At 51.7% G+C, this 16085-nt stretch overlaps 1 protein-coding gene across 3 annotated transcripts in view; it reads right to left on the bottom strand.

Annotated features, from left to right (window-relative positions):
* Nucleotides 1-16085, bottom strand: part of SLC25A48 (solute carrier family 25 member 48) — a 57654-nt gene that overhangs the window by 28501 nt on the left and 13068 nt on the right. The window contains exons 1-4 of one of the 3 annotated variants that reach the window (XR_009737579.1): nucleotides 14775-15127; nucleotides 11519-11562; nucleotides 6565-6636; nucleotides 4055-4313 (exon numbers count right to left, since the gene is read on the bottom strand). Coding sequence is in view for 2 of the 3 variants with exons in the window: in XM_061423563.1 (XP_061279547.1) it covers nucleotides 4055-4313; nucleotides 6565-6636; nucleotides 11519-11562; nucleotides 14775-14868 (469 nt within the window). In the remaining variant the exon portion in view is untranslated. Of the gene's footprint in view, nucleotides 1-4054; nucleotides 4314-6564; nucleotides 6637-11518; nucleotides 11563-14774; nucleotides 15150-16085 lie in introns of those variants that run through there. The other 2 variants (XM_061423563.1, XM_061423565.1) reach the window with 2 other exon arrangements.

Raw genomic sequence — 16085 nt, 5'->3', positions numbered from 1 at the left:
TTAAAAGACCCTGGGAAAATCTAGCTCTCTGCCTTCTTTTTTTTTTTTTTTAAGATCCAGGCTGTGTGGCAATAGTCGGCTGGAGCTGAGTCGAAGCCACCCCCTTAGAGAGGATTTGGGCAACCTGCAACTATTTCCCATCACTCCCCATTGCCTCCCAGGCACCAAGGCTAAATGACTGCATTTCTAATACCAGAGTGACATGGAAAGTAAGCATGTTTTGTTTTTCTATAAGGGGGAAAATGAAGCACAGGCTCGGAGGGCTGCAGGTGTTCAAACAATGGAAAAGGGTGCATTCTCCAGGCACCCGTGCTTACTGATGCTTCCTGCCTGGGCCCAGCGAGACTACCCCCTACCTTTGGCCTAGAGGGTTTCTGAGGAACAAGTGAAAGAAAAACCACATCCTTCCTCTACTTCTGGAGGGATTCCGGGCAGAAAGAACTGCCTGGTGACCCACCACCTGCCTCCCCTGCTTTTTCCCCAGTAGTTGATCCTGCCCAGCACCCACAGTCACCAAAGCTCCCTCTCTCAAGCATCTGAGGGGACGAGGGAGGTAAGGAAGAGTGGCCATGCAGAGAAGAGCTGCCCAAAGCCACAGAATTCAGACCCACCCCTTGGAGCCCACGGGTTGCACCCACTACTTGAACAATGTCATTTTAGAGTCAAGTTCCCACTTCCCTTCCCTCCCTCAAAGTTTGCAATTGGTTTTGTATATGATGATTCTCTGCAAAGGCCCCAAGTCGCTGCAGCCTCAGCTTCTACAAAACCCTGGGGGCAGAAGCAGAAACAGCATCAGTGGTCCTGACTCACCTGCCTGGGCCCTCGTCCCAGCTCCACCCCCAATTTGGGCAGGGACCTCGGGCAGGCAGTGGAATCTCCCTGTGTCTCTGTCTCCCCTTTGTAAATGTCCAGGAACTGGGTTTTCGTGACTATTAAACACCATGAGCTCTTTACACAGTGCCTGCCGCATGGTAAGCTTGAGTAAACACTGGCTCCTTGCCCCCACGGCCAGGAGTGTTCTGCCTTAGTCCAGATTGGAGGTTCTAGGAGCACAGCTGAGGGAGACCCTCCAGCCTTGGTTTCTACCTTCTCTCCGCACACTCAGGTCAACTCCTTTGTGTTTGCACTGTCAGATAACCCGCTGGGACCAGGTGCTGATGACTTCGAGCTTAGAAGGGCTGAGAAAAGTTTTTCTGTGTGCAGGGCCTCCCCTGGTCTCTTTTTAAGAGCCTTTCCTGAGTTCCCTAAAGGCTAGCTTCCTGGCACTCTGGGAAGGACAGAACAGGTGCATTTTCATTTTCTGTTGCTGCCTCAAGGGGTTTGCTTAAGAACTGGTTTCCTTCTGGTATCACAGATAAACTTACAACCTGGGCCATGGTCCCCATCCGTACAGGAGTAGGATGAGATGCTGGGGAAGAATAAAGAGAGCTGCACGTTCCCACATCCTCCCTGCTCAGAGGGCTTATCCAGCTAACAAGGGCTCCACAAGAGTCTTGACGTCCCAGATGGCAGTTCTAGGGAGTTCTGCCCCAGGCCCCCAGGGCCCAGGCGAGCAGGCACAGGTGGCCCTCAGTGTGGCCTTGAGCAGGTGCCCAGTCCTGACCTCCAGGCCCTCTTTTGACCCCTCCCACCACCTTCCCCAAAGCCCTTCCTGACCCCCAGCCTGGCTGAGAACCTCCTCCACTCTCCCCCACCCTATCTGGAGTGGCCCAATGCCTGTCTGCCTGTTTGCTGGACGGAGAGCTGCAAGAGGAACAGAACAGAGTCTTCTGTCCACCACTGTGGTCTCAGCACTTAGCCATAGGCCTGGCACACAGCAAGTGCATAACTACTGTGTATCGGGTAAATGAACCTCACACTGTCGGCGGGATGTTAAATGAGGCCATGCGTAAACAGCACTTAACACAGTGTCAGGACACGATGAGCACTTAGCAGCTTTGGCAGCTGCTAACGGAGGCTGCTCCACTCCCTAAAAGTCAGGCTCCTGCACACCAAGGGGTGGGGCCTTTCTTGGGTCTGGCTATTCTGGAGCTGCTCCCGTCCTTCCTCTAGTCACGGAGGCTTCTAGTCCGGCCTCAGGACTCCTGTAGCTCAGGTCTTAGCCTGCTAAGTCAGCCACCATTCTAGAACCCTCTTCAGGGAAAGTGTAGGTGGGCGAGGGAAGAACAGAGGATGGAACCCAACACTGTCAAGAAAGTTCACCGATGAACTTGTCTCCGAATGACCCGGCATCCTGTGTTCCAGCACTCTCCCTGGGTGTCCAGGCTGGCTGGGGGCCCTCACAGGTACACATGCACACCTGCCCCGCTCTCCTCCCCTTCCCGGGATGAGGTGCCTTGGTTGTGAAGTGGGCAGGGCTGCCCCCATGAACTGAGGAGCCCCATCACTGAGACTCATCCAACACGTGGACCCCAAAGAGCTCCAGGGCTTATGGAGAGAAACCTACTCTGCACCCTAGACCAACACAACTTTGTGAAAGTAGACAGGAGAGCACAAAAAACCAGCCTGGGGGTCAGGACTCCTGCGCTCTAGGCCTGCTCACAATGCCCCTTCATTTCTCTACATTTTTGCTTCTGCCTCTAACACAGGACCATATCAGTGAGCTTCGAACTCTTCTCAGAGGTGCAACCCTTTGGTCAAACTGAAAGGCACCAAGACATGACTCAGCGTGTTAGGCAGGTGGGGGTGCGGATGCCCCTGCGCTGCATCTCCTCGGTGGCCCCCAGGGGGGCACGCTCCGTGACTCTCTGGGTGAACCATCTCAGTGTTGCCCTGCATCTCTCTGCATGCTCACAGGGACCATGGGCCCTGGGGCACTGAGCACCTAGCAGCTGTGACTCCTGCTCTTGGGGTAGGAGGGGCCCCTGTGAGGAGCAGCAGCACCATGCTTGGAGTGTGTGCAGACCTGCCCTGGACACCTGCCCAGCTGGGCAGGGAGGGCAGGTGAACCAAGGAGCCTGGGTAGCAGTCGGGGGAGGAGAGGCACTGGCCCAGGATGCTCCTGAGTGACCTTCTGGGGCTTCAGCCATGGGCCAGCACAGCTGACTCCCCACCCAGCCTCTGTGGGCAGAAGGCTCACAGGGAGGCCACTTAGAAGGTGGCCAAGCAGAGGGGTCTTATCCACAACATCTGTCAGGTATATATCTGAGGTCACAGGAAGGACCAAGATGCAGTCCTTCCATCATACAGATAAGGAGACTGAGGCCCAGAAAGGGATGGTATCTTCCCTGAGGAGGCAGAGTAAAATGAGAGCCAAGGACCAAACACCAAGGTATTAGAATTTGTCTAAGAGCCCCCAGCTCATCCTTTCTCTACAGCTGGCCCTTTCTGTCCACACAGTAAGTGCCTTCTTGTTCTTTCCAACCTCCTTTATCAAAACTGGTCCCAGGAGAAGAGGCAGGCACCTCTTTCCAGCAGGGAGGAGACGTCAGCTCCAGCTCACCATGGGGCAGAGTAGCTAGCTACACAGAGATAAGAAATGAAACTCTAATGGAATGTGGATGGCACGGCGGGGGCACCCACTTCATGAAGCAGCAGCCAACCCAGCTCAAGGCCTCCTGGCTGCACTCCTTGGTGTGAGGGGCAGGTGTGGTTCTGAGACCTGGACAGTCACACAGGGCCCCTCACTTGACTTAATGCTCTGCTCTTGCCCTTTTAAAATTCTTACTAATTTGTAATCAAGATATTATTTTTGTTTCACGCCAGGGGCTACAAACTATAAAGCTGGTGCTGACTGGCCAGTCATGAACTGTGTGTCCTTGAATAAGTATCTCAACCTCTGGGAGCCTCAGTTTTCTCATCTGCAAAATGGAAACAACCACAGCTCCCGCCTCAGGAAATTGTTCTGAGACGAATTAAGAGAACATATGTGGGGCTCTTCACAAACGTCTGGTACATAGTAAACCCTTGACCAATGAGAGTTACCACTATCAATAAAAATGATTTGACATAGATGCCCTGCTCCATAAAAAGGATATTAACCAAATCCCAGATCTAGGAAGCCATGAGAGGGTCACAGGTGCCCAGACACCAGGCCACCTCCCCGGCCTCTTACCTTCCTGAAATGGCTGTGTTTGCATCTGCAGCCGGATCTTGATGAGGTCCACGGGAGCACCCAGCCCGACAGAGACCACGCCGGCCACCATGCTGGCCAGAAGCAGGTCAGACAGCACGTGGGGTGGGCCAGCCTCAGGCTCCCGGCACCGGTGGTGGCTGAGGAACCTCTGTGTGTTGCTGAAGACCCCAAACACCACCGAGTTGTAGACAGTGATGCTGGCAAGGGGGAAGGACATGCCCTTGAAGAAGCCAAACACCTGTGGGGAGACCAGGAGGAGGACGCATGAGGGCCTATGCCACCCCTGGAACAGACCTTGCCCTCCTGGAGCCCATGGCCTGGTAGGGGAGACACCACAGGAAAAGCAAGCCAGTATGTCGATGGAAAGAATAAGAGGGCGCTGATGTGAAAGGAGAAACAGGGGAGCAAGAGAGCATCCTTGCCCTGAGGAGGAACTGGCTTCTACATGAAGCTGTTTCTTGAGCCACGGTGCGCTGGGCCTGGGACCTGCATTTGTCACCAGAGCGGCAGGGTTCCTGTGGCCGAGGGCAGCCCATGGAGGCCCAGTGGGCAGTGGGCTTGCCAAGCACCACATGCTCCCTGCTCATGTGCCACTCCAACAAAAGCATTCTCTGGGCACGCGCCAGGCCCTGCAGGACAAGAAAGAAGCACTTTACGCCTGCACTGAGCCCAATCTGGAGGCGGGGGAGGAAGGGACCCAGGCAGACAGACTGACAGGCAAGTAAAATATAATGTGCTAAGTCTGTAGTGGTGGGGTGTGAAGGGTCCACAGCCCTGCCAGGGGCACCTGGGCCAGCAGGTAGCTGGGTGCCCCTGAGCATGTGCGTTTGTTGGGACAGAGCTGGAGGGAGAATCCCCGAATGAACAGCATGAAAGGCTTCTGTACACACATCCTGCATTCTCAGCAGACACCACAGATGTGCCACTGAGCCTGGAAAATTCCAGAGGCCCTTGGAGGAGTCAGGGCCACATACAGGGCACCAAAGGTGAAAAAGCACTGGGAAGCAATTGTAAAAACTCCAGGCTGTACTCAAGCCAGTTCAGCCTGACCTGCATGCCTGCACCCTGTTTACAAGAGCCTGGACACCACCTCACACAAGCGTCCACACACGCATGTGCATGCAAACACACATGCATGCACTCACCATACTCCAGACTCCTCCTCTACAAGGCCCCTCAGATAACTCGGGACATCGCTTAGCTTTGAACCACCGTGTCTTAGAGGAATGGCAACAGTCCCCACAGAAACCCCAGGGCACATGTCCCAAAAAGGAGAATCAACAGCTGCCATTCAGAGGATGGAGGAGTAGGACAACATTACACCAGAACAGCTAGTGCTGGGTTTGCAGGGCTCACCCTGAGCAGACCATCCAGAGAATCAGAACAACATGCAGACACAAGACACACTTCAACCAAGGAGAAGAAACTCCAGGTGCAAGCAGGAGACTCCTGAGCTCCAGACCACTTCCCAGGAGGGAGCCTGGTGGGGACAGAGGTCAATAAGGGGGTCATGTTCCCAGTGACTCAAGGAAAAGCCCAGTGCTGCCACAGGGCTTACACCTATTTCTTTTTTTTTTTTAATTAATTTTTATTGGAGTGTAATTGCTTTACAATGTTGTGTTAGTTTCTGCTCTACAGCAAAGTGAATCAACTATACGTACACATATACCTACAATTTTTTGGATTTCCTTCCCATTTTAGGTCACGACAGAGCACCGAGTAGAGTGCCCTGTTCTATACTGGAGGTTCTCATTAGTTATCTATTTTATACATAGTAATGTGTGTGTGTATATATATATATATATATATATATATATATATATATATATATCAATCCCAATCTCCCAATTCATCCCACCCCCATTTTATCTCCTGGTATCCATATATTTGTTCTCTGCTTATGCCTATTTCTTTAAACTAATAGTGCATTTCATCCTAACTTTTAAAATTTATTGACAATTCCCCAAGGAGGAGTCTTGGAAAGTCTTCAAAAAGCACATACTCATTCTCAAGAATGGCACCTGATGCTTCTACAAAATCTGTTACTCAGATTTTCTCCTCTGCAGAGAAAACCCCTGGGTCCCCTGGTCTGGAGTGACGTGTGATACAATCCTGCTCTGGGTGCCTGGGACCAGAAGAATCACCCCACTCCCACCCCTCACCCCACTCTGGGATAAAGGGAGCTCGTGAACACATGGCCTACCTGCCACTCATCTGGTTTTGAAAACCTGACAGGTCACCCTGTTTCTGCAGGAATTTTCCACTCCATGTTCCTAAGTGCCTCAACATTTCTCCAGAGAGATGACGCACAGTTTTTTCCCTCAATACTATTGCACCCGGGGACAGGGTTAAGTTTAGGTAATACATAATATTTGAGGAGTGGTGTGAGATGAACAGGGAACATTGAGCCAAAGGTGATGAGCGTCATGAACAGGGGGTGAGGACGTGACTTTGGTCCCTAGGAGAACCTTCCCTCCAGGAGCACTTACACTCTCCCTCCTGTACACCGTGCGAATGCAGCTGAGGGTGCTCCCGTAGCCAGAGCCGGCCTGCAGGCGAGCCTGCGGAGAGAGGCAAAGGCAAGGGCCTGAGGGCCAGGCGGAGACAGGTCATGTCCCCACCACTCCCACGATACTGGGCTCCCAGCACAGGGCCCCAGAGAGGGGAAGGCCTGCCCCTGTGACCCCGTCCCAGCCTGGCTGGCCTTCCGTCTTCTACCTGCACCGCCTCCCTACACATCCCATTCACCCCTTGCTAAATACAGCAGGAGGCCCCTCGAGCTGAGAGAAGAAGACAGGCCAGTTTGTTGCACAAGAACAACACTGGTTTGGAGACATATGGTTTTGCTGCATCTTGAATACAAGAGCTAACCTGTGGCTCCAGCCTGTCTGCTGTCCAGCACCCTGTCCTCCCAATACTCCTGGGAGTGGCCTGCTCACCTCACCTCCTGACAAATACAGAACCCCCGTATCTGTCCCCGCAGTGATGCACTGGGCTCCTCGATGGCCTCCTGCTCCCCTGCTCACTCCTTCTTCTGTATCGACACAACATCTTTTCCAAACAACGATGAATGTTTGTCACTGCTGTATCAAGCTCTGCAGAGGCCTCCCTCCAAAATCGGAAAAATCCTACCCTTAACCAGCACCACAGAGGTCCTGGGTGGTGCCTCTGTGGTGCCTCTCACCACCTCCAGGCAATTTCCTCCACATCTGCTGTGCCTATCACTTTACACATTCCTGGACCCTGGACCATCAGTTTCTTCCTGCTTTCAGAACATTCCACCTACATTTCTCCCCTGGAAGGCTCTTTATTCAGCTTCTTCAGCTCATCTTTTGGGTCTGAACTTCAGTGCTCCAGTGATGTGATCTGCCTATCTGTTTTGCTGTTGTTGCTATTCCATCGCTAAGTCATGTCATACTCTTTGTGTCCCCATGGACTGCAGCACGCCAGGCTCCTCTGTCCTTCACCACCTCCCAGAGTTTGCTCAAACTCATGTCCATTGAGTCAGTGATGTTATCTGACCATCTCATCCTCTGCCGCCCCCTTCTCCTTTTGCCTTCAATCTTTCCCAGCATCAGGGTCTTTTCCAATGAGTTGGCTCTTCATATCAGGTGGCCAAAGTATTGGAGCTTCAGCTTCAGCATCAGTTCTTCCAATGAATATTCAGGGCTGATTTCCTTTAGGATTGACTGGTTTGATCTTGCAGTTCAAGGGACTCTCAAGAGTCTTCTCCAACACCACAGTTCGAAAGCATCAATTCTTCAGCACTCAGTCTTCTTTATGGTCCAACTCTCACATCCATACATGACTACTGGAAAAATCATAGCTTTGACTGTATGGACCTTTTATGGTAAAGTAATGTCTCTGCTTTTTAATACACTGTCTAGATTTGTCATAGTTTTCCTTCCAAGGAGCAAACTTTTTTTTTTTTTTTCATTTCATGGCTGCAGCCATTGTCCACAGTGATTTTGGAACCCAAGAAAATAAAATCAGTCACTGTTTCCACTTTTTCCCCTTCTATTTGCCATGAAGTGATGTGACCGGATGCCATGATCTTAGTTTTTTGAATGTTCAGTTTCAAGCCAGATTTTCACTCTCCTCTTTCACCCTCATCAAGAAGCTTTTTGCTTCCTCTACAGTTTCTGCCATTAGAGTGGTATTATCTGCATTTCTGAGGTTGTTGATATTTCTCCCAGCAATCTTGATTCCAGCTTGTGCTTTATCCAGCCTGGCATTTTGCATGATGTACTCTGCATAGAAGTTAAATAAGCAAGGTGACAATACACAGCCTTGACATATTCCTTTCCCAATCCTGAGCCAGTCAGTTGTTCCATGTCCAGTTCTAACTGTTGCTTCTTGACCCTAATACAAGTTTATTAAGAGACAGGTAAGGTGGTCTGTTATTCCCATCTCTTTAAGAATTTTCCACAATTTGTGGTGATCCACATAGTCAAAGGCTTTAGCATAGTCAATAAAACAGAAATAGATGTTTTTTCTGGAGCTCCTTTGCTTTCTCCATGGTCCAATGAATGTTGGCAATTTGATCTCTGGTTCTTTTGCCTCTCTGAAGCCCAGCTTACACATTGGGAAGTTCTCAGTTCACATAACTACTGAAGCCTAGCTTGAAGGATTTTGAGCATAACCTTGCTAGCAGGTGAAACGAATGCAATTGTACAGGAGTTTGAATATTCTTTGGCATTGCTCTTCTTTGGAAATGGAACAAAACTGGTCTTTTCCAGTCCTGTGGCCAGTGCTGAGTTTTTCAAATTTGCTGACATATTGAGTGCAGCACTTTAACAGCATCGTCTGCTAGGATATAAAATAGCTCTGCTGGAATTCTGTCACCTCCGTTGGCTTTGTAGGGTATTTGGGTTCCCCCTGTGGAACAGGGCCATCTTGTATTTTCCTTTCATCCCTGGAGCAGAGCATGGCCCTGGCACTCGGCCCTTTGCACTTACTGACTGAGGGGCTGGAGGATGAGATGATGGCGTACTCTAATGGAGGCTGACTCCACTGACTGGGGTATCTGTAGACAGGCAGAGGGTCTAAGTAAGGCCACAGAAAAGCCCAGGGCATATTCCACCCTGGGCCTAGACCAGAGCAAAGATCTGTCAGCCCTTGAGGAAGTTGACACCCATGCCAGCAGCACAGCTCAAGCCTCTAGGTTCTCCAATTGCAACAGGAGCTAGCACATAATATGCACCTACTGCATACGTGGGGAAATACTGGGCATCTTATGGAACTTATCTCACAGAATCCCACAAATGCTATGAGGTGTGGATATTATCCCCACCTCACTGATGAAAAAACTGATTCCCTGTGTAGGTTTCTGATTGCTGCCATAACAACATATGATAAATTTAGTGGCTTAAAACAATGCAAATTTATTTTCTTACAGTGTTCTCGCTGGTCTATAGAGAGCTGAGCCCTGATTAGAAAACCCTGGTCACACTGCATCAGACATAAACTTTAAGCATACCAGGTGTGCCAGGAGCCCGCAGTGAACCCTGACCCCAGCCCTGCTGCCCCAAGCAGCCAGCCTGGCTCTCCCACCTGTAGGGTGGGAGTCTCTGCCCCAGGTCAGCAGCCTGGATCCTTCCAACTTGGCTCTTTCAGGGGGAGCCTGGGGACAAGTCGCTTGTCTGCATCACCACACTCCAGCACGTGTGTTCTTTAGGACAGAAAGGCTCGCTCACTGCTCTACCCTCGCTGCCAACGTGACAGTCTTCATGACAGCCCCACTGGGGGAAGGGGCTCACAGTCCACTTTATAGATGAGGAAACAGGCTTGGCGAGGTTCAGGGAGAAAATACAGAAAGTGGGAACTGGACTCCAGGCTATTCTGACTCTAGGACTCTGGCCCAGACCTTTCTCAGTGAATAGGAACTCTAGAGTAAATGCCAGCCAGAAGGAAAGAAAATGTTCTAGAGAGAAACAAGGGCCCCAGGCCAGCCCCGGGCTGGACTCAGAGGCCAGCCATGGAAGGTGGCATCATCAGGCTGGTACTCTCAACAGAGAGGTTCTTAGGTGGAACAAAGACTAGATTTTTATGTGTTGGGAAAGCTTCCCTGTAGAGGTTCAGGGGGACGAGTGGAGAAAAGGAGGAGAGTCTTATCCTTTACAGCTGACATGTGGCACAGGGTGGCCAGGCTTGCCACGCCAGGGGCAGGAGATGAGGATGGGGTTTCCAAACAGGCTCTACCAGCCCCTGACCAGGCTGTGGGTGAGGGAAGGATACTCTATCGGGGAAACACACTGGCTGTGGTTGCCTGGGTCAAAAACATGGCTGTTAGATCTGCAGGGGCAGGGACCGGACTTGCTTTGTCCACCACCTCTGCCCTGGAGAAAGCATCCAGGATGTGTTTGATACATGAGCAAAAGGCTGGGCTTGTGTGAGGGAGTCGAGGAGCCAGGAAATACCTTCAACTATTTAGACATGTAGGCTGACCTCCCCATCAGAAGAGAGCAGGCCTGGGCTCTGACGGAGAAGGGGCCCAGAGTCACATGGGGAGGAAGATGGGGAGAAAGGGGGCCGCAGCAGCCCCTGGAGGAGGGCCTGAGAGGTTCCTCTTTGTGCACAATCCTGGCAGAGCATTAGATACGCACGTGAAAGTCAAGGTGAGGAGGCACTATTAGTGGCCACCTTCTCAGGGTATAACTGTGAGTGCTGCTTAGCAAGGGGACAGGAGGCAGGGGTAGGGGTGGAATCACATGTCCCTTTGTAGCACCTCACTTCTCAGTGCTTCAACTTGTCGTGACCTGGGGTGAGCCCTTCCCCTTTCTGGGCCAGTTTCCACACCTGTAGAACAAGGGGCGTGGGTGATTCCAATGCTAAGGGGCTTTGCTGGCTCCATCAAGTTACCGTGGCTTCCCGTTCCCAACCTAGGTCCAGAGTCCTAAGCTGATATTCAAGGCCTACAAGGATTGACTGACCACCTACCCTTCCTGGATTCTGATCCGTAGCTGCTTTCAGAAACCTGAGGCATCAGCAAAACTGGCCATGTTGGCCTTTCCTAAGCGTGACCCCCAGGCGGCCTCCCCACTTCAGTGCCTTTGCCGTTCTGTTCTCCGTGCCTGGGATATCTTTTCCAATAGCCTGACCTTAGATGCTGGTTCAGATGCCACCTCACACTGGAAGCCTTTTCTGGTTCCTTAGTTTCACAGAGGCTTGCAGGAGAACACTCCCAGTGCCCTCCCCCCCTCCCCTGAAGCTCCTGAGAACCTAGAGGCAGAAACGGAGCATTCATGAAAACAAAATCACTGCCAAGCAATGAGGGTAGAGCATTCCAGGCCGGGCCTCCTAGCTCTCCACCCCCATGGACTGGCACAGAAAGCTGGCCCTGGGCTGGCGACCTTCTGGGGATCAGAAACAGCAGGCACACTACTGGATGCAGACTAGCTCCAGGCCTCTTTCCAAAAGGTAGTGGTGACATGGCTACCATACCTTGACTGTATCCAGAGGGTGGCCGACGATGACGCTGGCTGCACCTGGGGATCAAGAAGACTTGCTGGTTACTCAGCCCCTGGACTTCGAACTTGCACCAGCTGTTCGAAGACAGAACAGAGGACCCAGGCACTTACATTCACTTGCTCAGTCCATGCCCAGTCATCAGAAGGGACCCTCAGGCATGGGCTCACACACAGAGCAAGGCAAAGAGAATGGAGTAAAACTTGGGCCTTGCCTCCAGGACAAGTACGCTATAGAAAGGGAGGTAAAGGTGCTGGGATAACTGGGTATCAATGCAAAAGAATAAAGTTAGACCTCTCCCTCATACCATATAGGGGCTTCCCTGATAGCTCAGTTGGTAAAGAATCTGCCTGCAATGCAAGAGACCCTGGTTTGATTCCTGGGTCAGGAAGATCTGCTGGAGAAGGGATAGGCTACCCACTCCAGTATTCTTGGGCTTCCTCCTGTGGCTCAGCTGGTAAAGAATCCACTTGCAATGTGGGAGACCTGGGTTTGATCTCTGGGTTGGGAAGATCCCCTGGAGAAGGGGAATGGCTAGCCACTCCAGTATTCTGGCCTGGAGACTTCCATGGACTCTGTAATCCAAGGGAGTCACAAAGAGTTGGACATGACTGAGCGACTTTCACTTTCATACCATATACAAAGTTAACTCAAAAGAAACCAAAGACCTATCCAGAAGCACTAAAACTACAGAAATTATATACTAAATCATAGAGGGAAATCTCCATGACTATAGATTTATAACAGATTCTGAAAGTAGATTAGTGGTTGCCCAGAGGGAGAGGAATGGAATGGGGTTTCACAATAAATAGGTGTGAGGGATCTTACTGGGGGATGAAATGTTCTAAAGCTAACTTACAGTAATGGTTGCACCACCTAGTAAAATTACTAATAATCACTAAATTGTACACTTGAAGTGAGTGGATTTTATGGTATGTAAAATAACCTCAATAAAGTTGCTTTAAAAGTAACCATATAGCATTTAGGGGCTTCCCAAGTGTCACAGTGGTAAAGAAGCCACCTGCCAGTGCAGGAGACACAGGAGATGTGGGTTCAATCCCTGAGTCGGGAACATCCTCTGGAGGAGGAAATGGCAACCCACTCCAGTACTCTTGCCTGGAGAATCCCATGGACAGAGGAGCCTGGCGGGCTACAGTCCATGGGGTCACAAAGAGTCAGACACAACTGAGCAACTGAGCACACAGATAGTGTTTAAACAGCACCTGCTGCTGCTGCTGCTGCATCGCTTCAGTCGTGTCCCACTCTGTGCGACCCCATAGATGGCAGCCCACCAGGCTTCCCATCCCTGGGATTCTCCAGGCAAGAACACTGGAGTGGGTTGCCATTTCCTTCTCCAATGCATGAAAGTGAAAAGTGAAAGTGAAGTCGCTCAGTTGTGTCCGACTCCAGCGACCCCATGGACTGCAGCCTACCAGGCTCCTCCATCCATGGGATTTTCTAGGCAAAAGTACTGGAGTGGGGTGCCATTGCCTTCTCCGACAGCACCTGATACTTATTAAGTATTCCCTGCTACTACATTCATCTTCATTTCATGGAAGCAAAACTCTGTTGACATAAACAAAGTAAGACCAATCTCAGAATAAAGGATGACCCACTACTTGCCATGTGAGGTGGAGAGAGTCTTTGTGTCATCAGAGATTTTGAGCCACTCTGGTAGCCTCATCCACCAGGACATTTCTCAAATCACACCCGGGGCAGCCCTACTGAAGTTGGTCAGACTACTGAAGGGGCAGTCAAGGAAAGTCTCTCCCTCTCAACAGCTGAAAGGTTGTCTGAAGAGGGCCTGGGTGTGCCCACTGGGTCTCTGGGCACAGCCCCTTGACTGGTAAATTTAGCCCTACCCAAGGGAACCTGTGCAACAGAACTGTCCCCAGTGAAAGAAATTACCTCTGCTTGGGAGGGTGAGAGACAGGAGCCCTACAGCCACCTGTGGGGGACAGACATGGCCTCCTGCTAGGTGGGAGGGGCCACCAGAAGAGGAACCTCCTATTCCAGATGCTGTTTCTGTTTTTCCCTTTCCTACAAGTCTCCTGGTCTCCACACCTAGGACACTTGGTGGGGCACAAACACGATGGCCACAGCCTCTGCCTGAGCATGTCAGTATTTTACTCTGTCTTTGGGGAGCGGCTGCATTCATCAACATTTCTTTTCTGATGATACTCTTGTGTGCATGCATGCTAAGTCACTTCAGTCCTGTCTGACTCTGCAACCCCATGAACTGTAGCCCTCCAGGATCCTCTGTCCGTAGGATTCTCCAGGCAAGAATACTGGCGTGGGTTGCCATGCCCTCCTCCAGAGGATCTTCCCAACCGAGGGATCAAACCTATGTCTCCTGCGATTCCTGCATTGCAGGTGGATTCTTTACCGCTGAGCCACCAGGGAAGCCCAATGATCCTCTTAGATGGAGCCAAAAGAAAGACTGTATTTTACAATAAGCGAAGTCTCTCAAACCTCCAATAGCTGAACTAAGATGAGGGACAGACCGACCCCCTACTGGACAGAGAAGAATGAAGAAGGGAGGCAGTGGATGTGACTCTTGCCCAAGCAAACACATCCAGCAGACAGCGGCTCCAGGAGCGGTAGGTAGGGATCAGCCGGCCCAACCGTGCCAGAGGAGAGGTGTGACAGTTGGCAGCAGCTGAAAACCGTAAGGGTTTCCCGTCTGGCAGGGGGCGTCTGCTGCCGGTACTGGGTCCCCAGCTCTGCGCTCCAGCTCCCCCAACAGCCGGACGCCCGAAGAGCCAGCCTGACCGTGGTGCCGGGCTCCGCATCCTGCGCGCGGAGCGTGCGGTGGTCAAGCGCCACCCTCACCTAAAGTTCCCAGGAGTGCCCAAATTCAGGTGCGCATCGGGGCGCCGAAGGGCGTGTACACGCCGGGATGCTCCATTGGCTGTCCACTTTGATGGGCGGTTTAATCATTACGGATCAGGATCAAGTTTTGTAAACCCGAAGTTTGAGGCAATCGCAGGCTCCGGAAGAATCTGAGTGGGGCTCGCGGCAGCAGGCGAGGAGCCACAAGACCAGCCTGGCGGCGGGCGGCGCGCGCCTGGGTAGTGTGTGGGCAGTAGCTGAGCTCCCGAATCAGGCACCGCGTGGAGGCTCCGTCCGTGCAGCGCCCGCCGCCTCGCTCTCTTCCTGTCGCGCAGAGCTGTCCCCGTCCACACTCACCTCTGGGGGTCCCTCCATCCCTCCCATCCTGGGGTGCGCTCACCTCCGATCCAGCCCGCGACAAAGTCTTCCAGTTGGAAGTTGCCCATGGCCCCGGCCGCGGCGCCTCGCTTTCCCGGAGCTGGGTCAGTGCCCATTCAGTGTCTTCTGGACAGGACCTGCGGGCAAGCGCGCCAGACGGGTTAAGTCAGGGACACGGATTCCCTGCAGGCAGGTCCTCCTCCACACCGGGCTGCCCCACTCCCCGCTTCGGGTGCCCGCGGGCGGCTGACATCACGCCCCCACTGGACCTTAAAGGCACAGAGCGCGGGCCAGCGAGGGAGTATCCACCTGCAGTTATTCACGTCTCTGAGACACTGGAAATTATTTCAGGGACGTTTTTCAAACGACAAGAGGTAAAGAGGAAGGCCCTATCTGAGGTCGGGAAGTATTTGATTACAAACACAAAGGTCACTCTGTGACTGAATTATTTAGCTGGATGGACACATCTTCTTTTCAGCTAAAACAGAGCTGAAATAATTGTAATTGAATGTCCAACTATCAGGGCTTCCCTGGTGGCTCAGTTGTCAATAATCTGCCTGCAACGCAGGACTTACAGGAGAGACAGGTTTGATCCCTGGGTTGGGAAGATCCCCTGCAGAAGTGAATGGCAACCCACTCCAGTATTCTTGCCTGGAGAATCCCATGGACGGAGGAGCCTAGTGGGCTCCAGTCCATGGGGTCGGAGTCGGACACGACTGAAGCGACTTAGCATGCACACACATCCAACTATCAACTAAACCGGAAGTTCTCAATTCTGTGAGCTGATCGAAAGCCATGGACAGCTTCACAATAAAATACAAAGGACAATTTTCCATAACAACTTTAGCAGTCAGGGGCTCTATCCTGCCCCACCTTCCACATCTTTCGCAAGCCCCCAGGTTTCAAAATCTGGTCTGTTCCTGAATCACTGAAATAATGTGTGGAAAATACCTAGCCCAGGTGGTCTCCAAATCGTCTCTAAATACTCTCTTAATAATGTCCAACATGTCCTGAGCACTGAAATCAGGCATCTTCACTGTACCTGGGCTTACTCCTACAGCAGCCCTATGAAATAGGTGTTACCACTATCCCCATTCCTAGGAAAATGATTGTATGCCACATAAATTGTACATAGATTTTAATCTTTTAGAAAACTGGTCAAATTAGGAGATGAAAGTTGTCACACCTGAATATAAGTTTAGCAGTGCATGGACGGATTTCAGCTTATTCCCAAAGACCTGGCTGCCACAGTGGACCACCCAGGGGAGAACCCACCAGATTTGAAGGTCCGGCAGCACCCCTGGCTGAGGGCACAGAGTCCCCTGCTGAGAGC

The sequence above is a fragment of the Bos javanicus genome, chromosome 7 (assembly GCF_032452875.1).
Source record: "Bos javanicus breed banteng chromosome 7, ARS-OSU_banteng_1.0, whole genome shotgun sequence".
Classification (NCBI taxonomy): Eukaryota; Metazoa; Chordata; class Mammalia; order Artiodactyla; family Bovidae; genus Bos; species Bos javanicus.
Note: the sequence above shows the minus strand (reverse complement) of the source record. Positions and strands in the feature narration are given on the sequence as shown.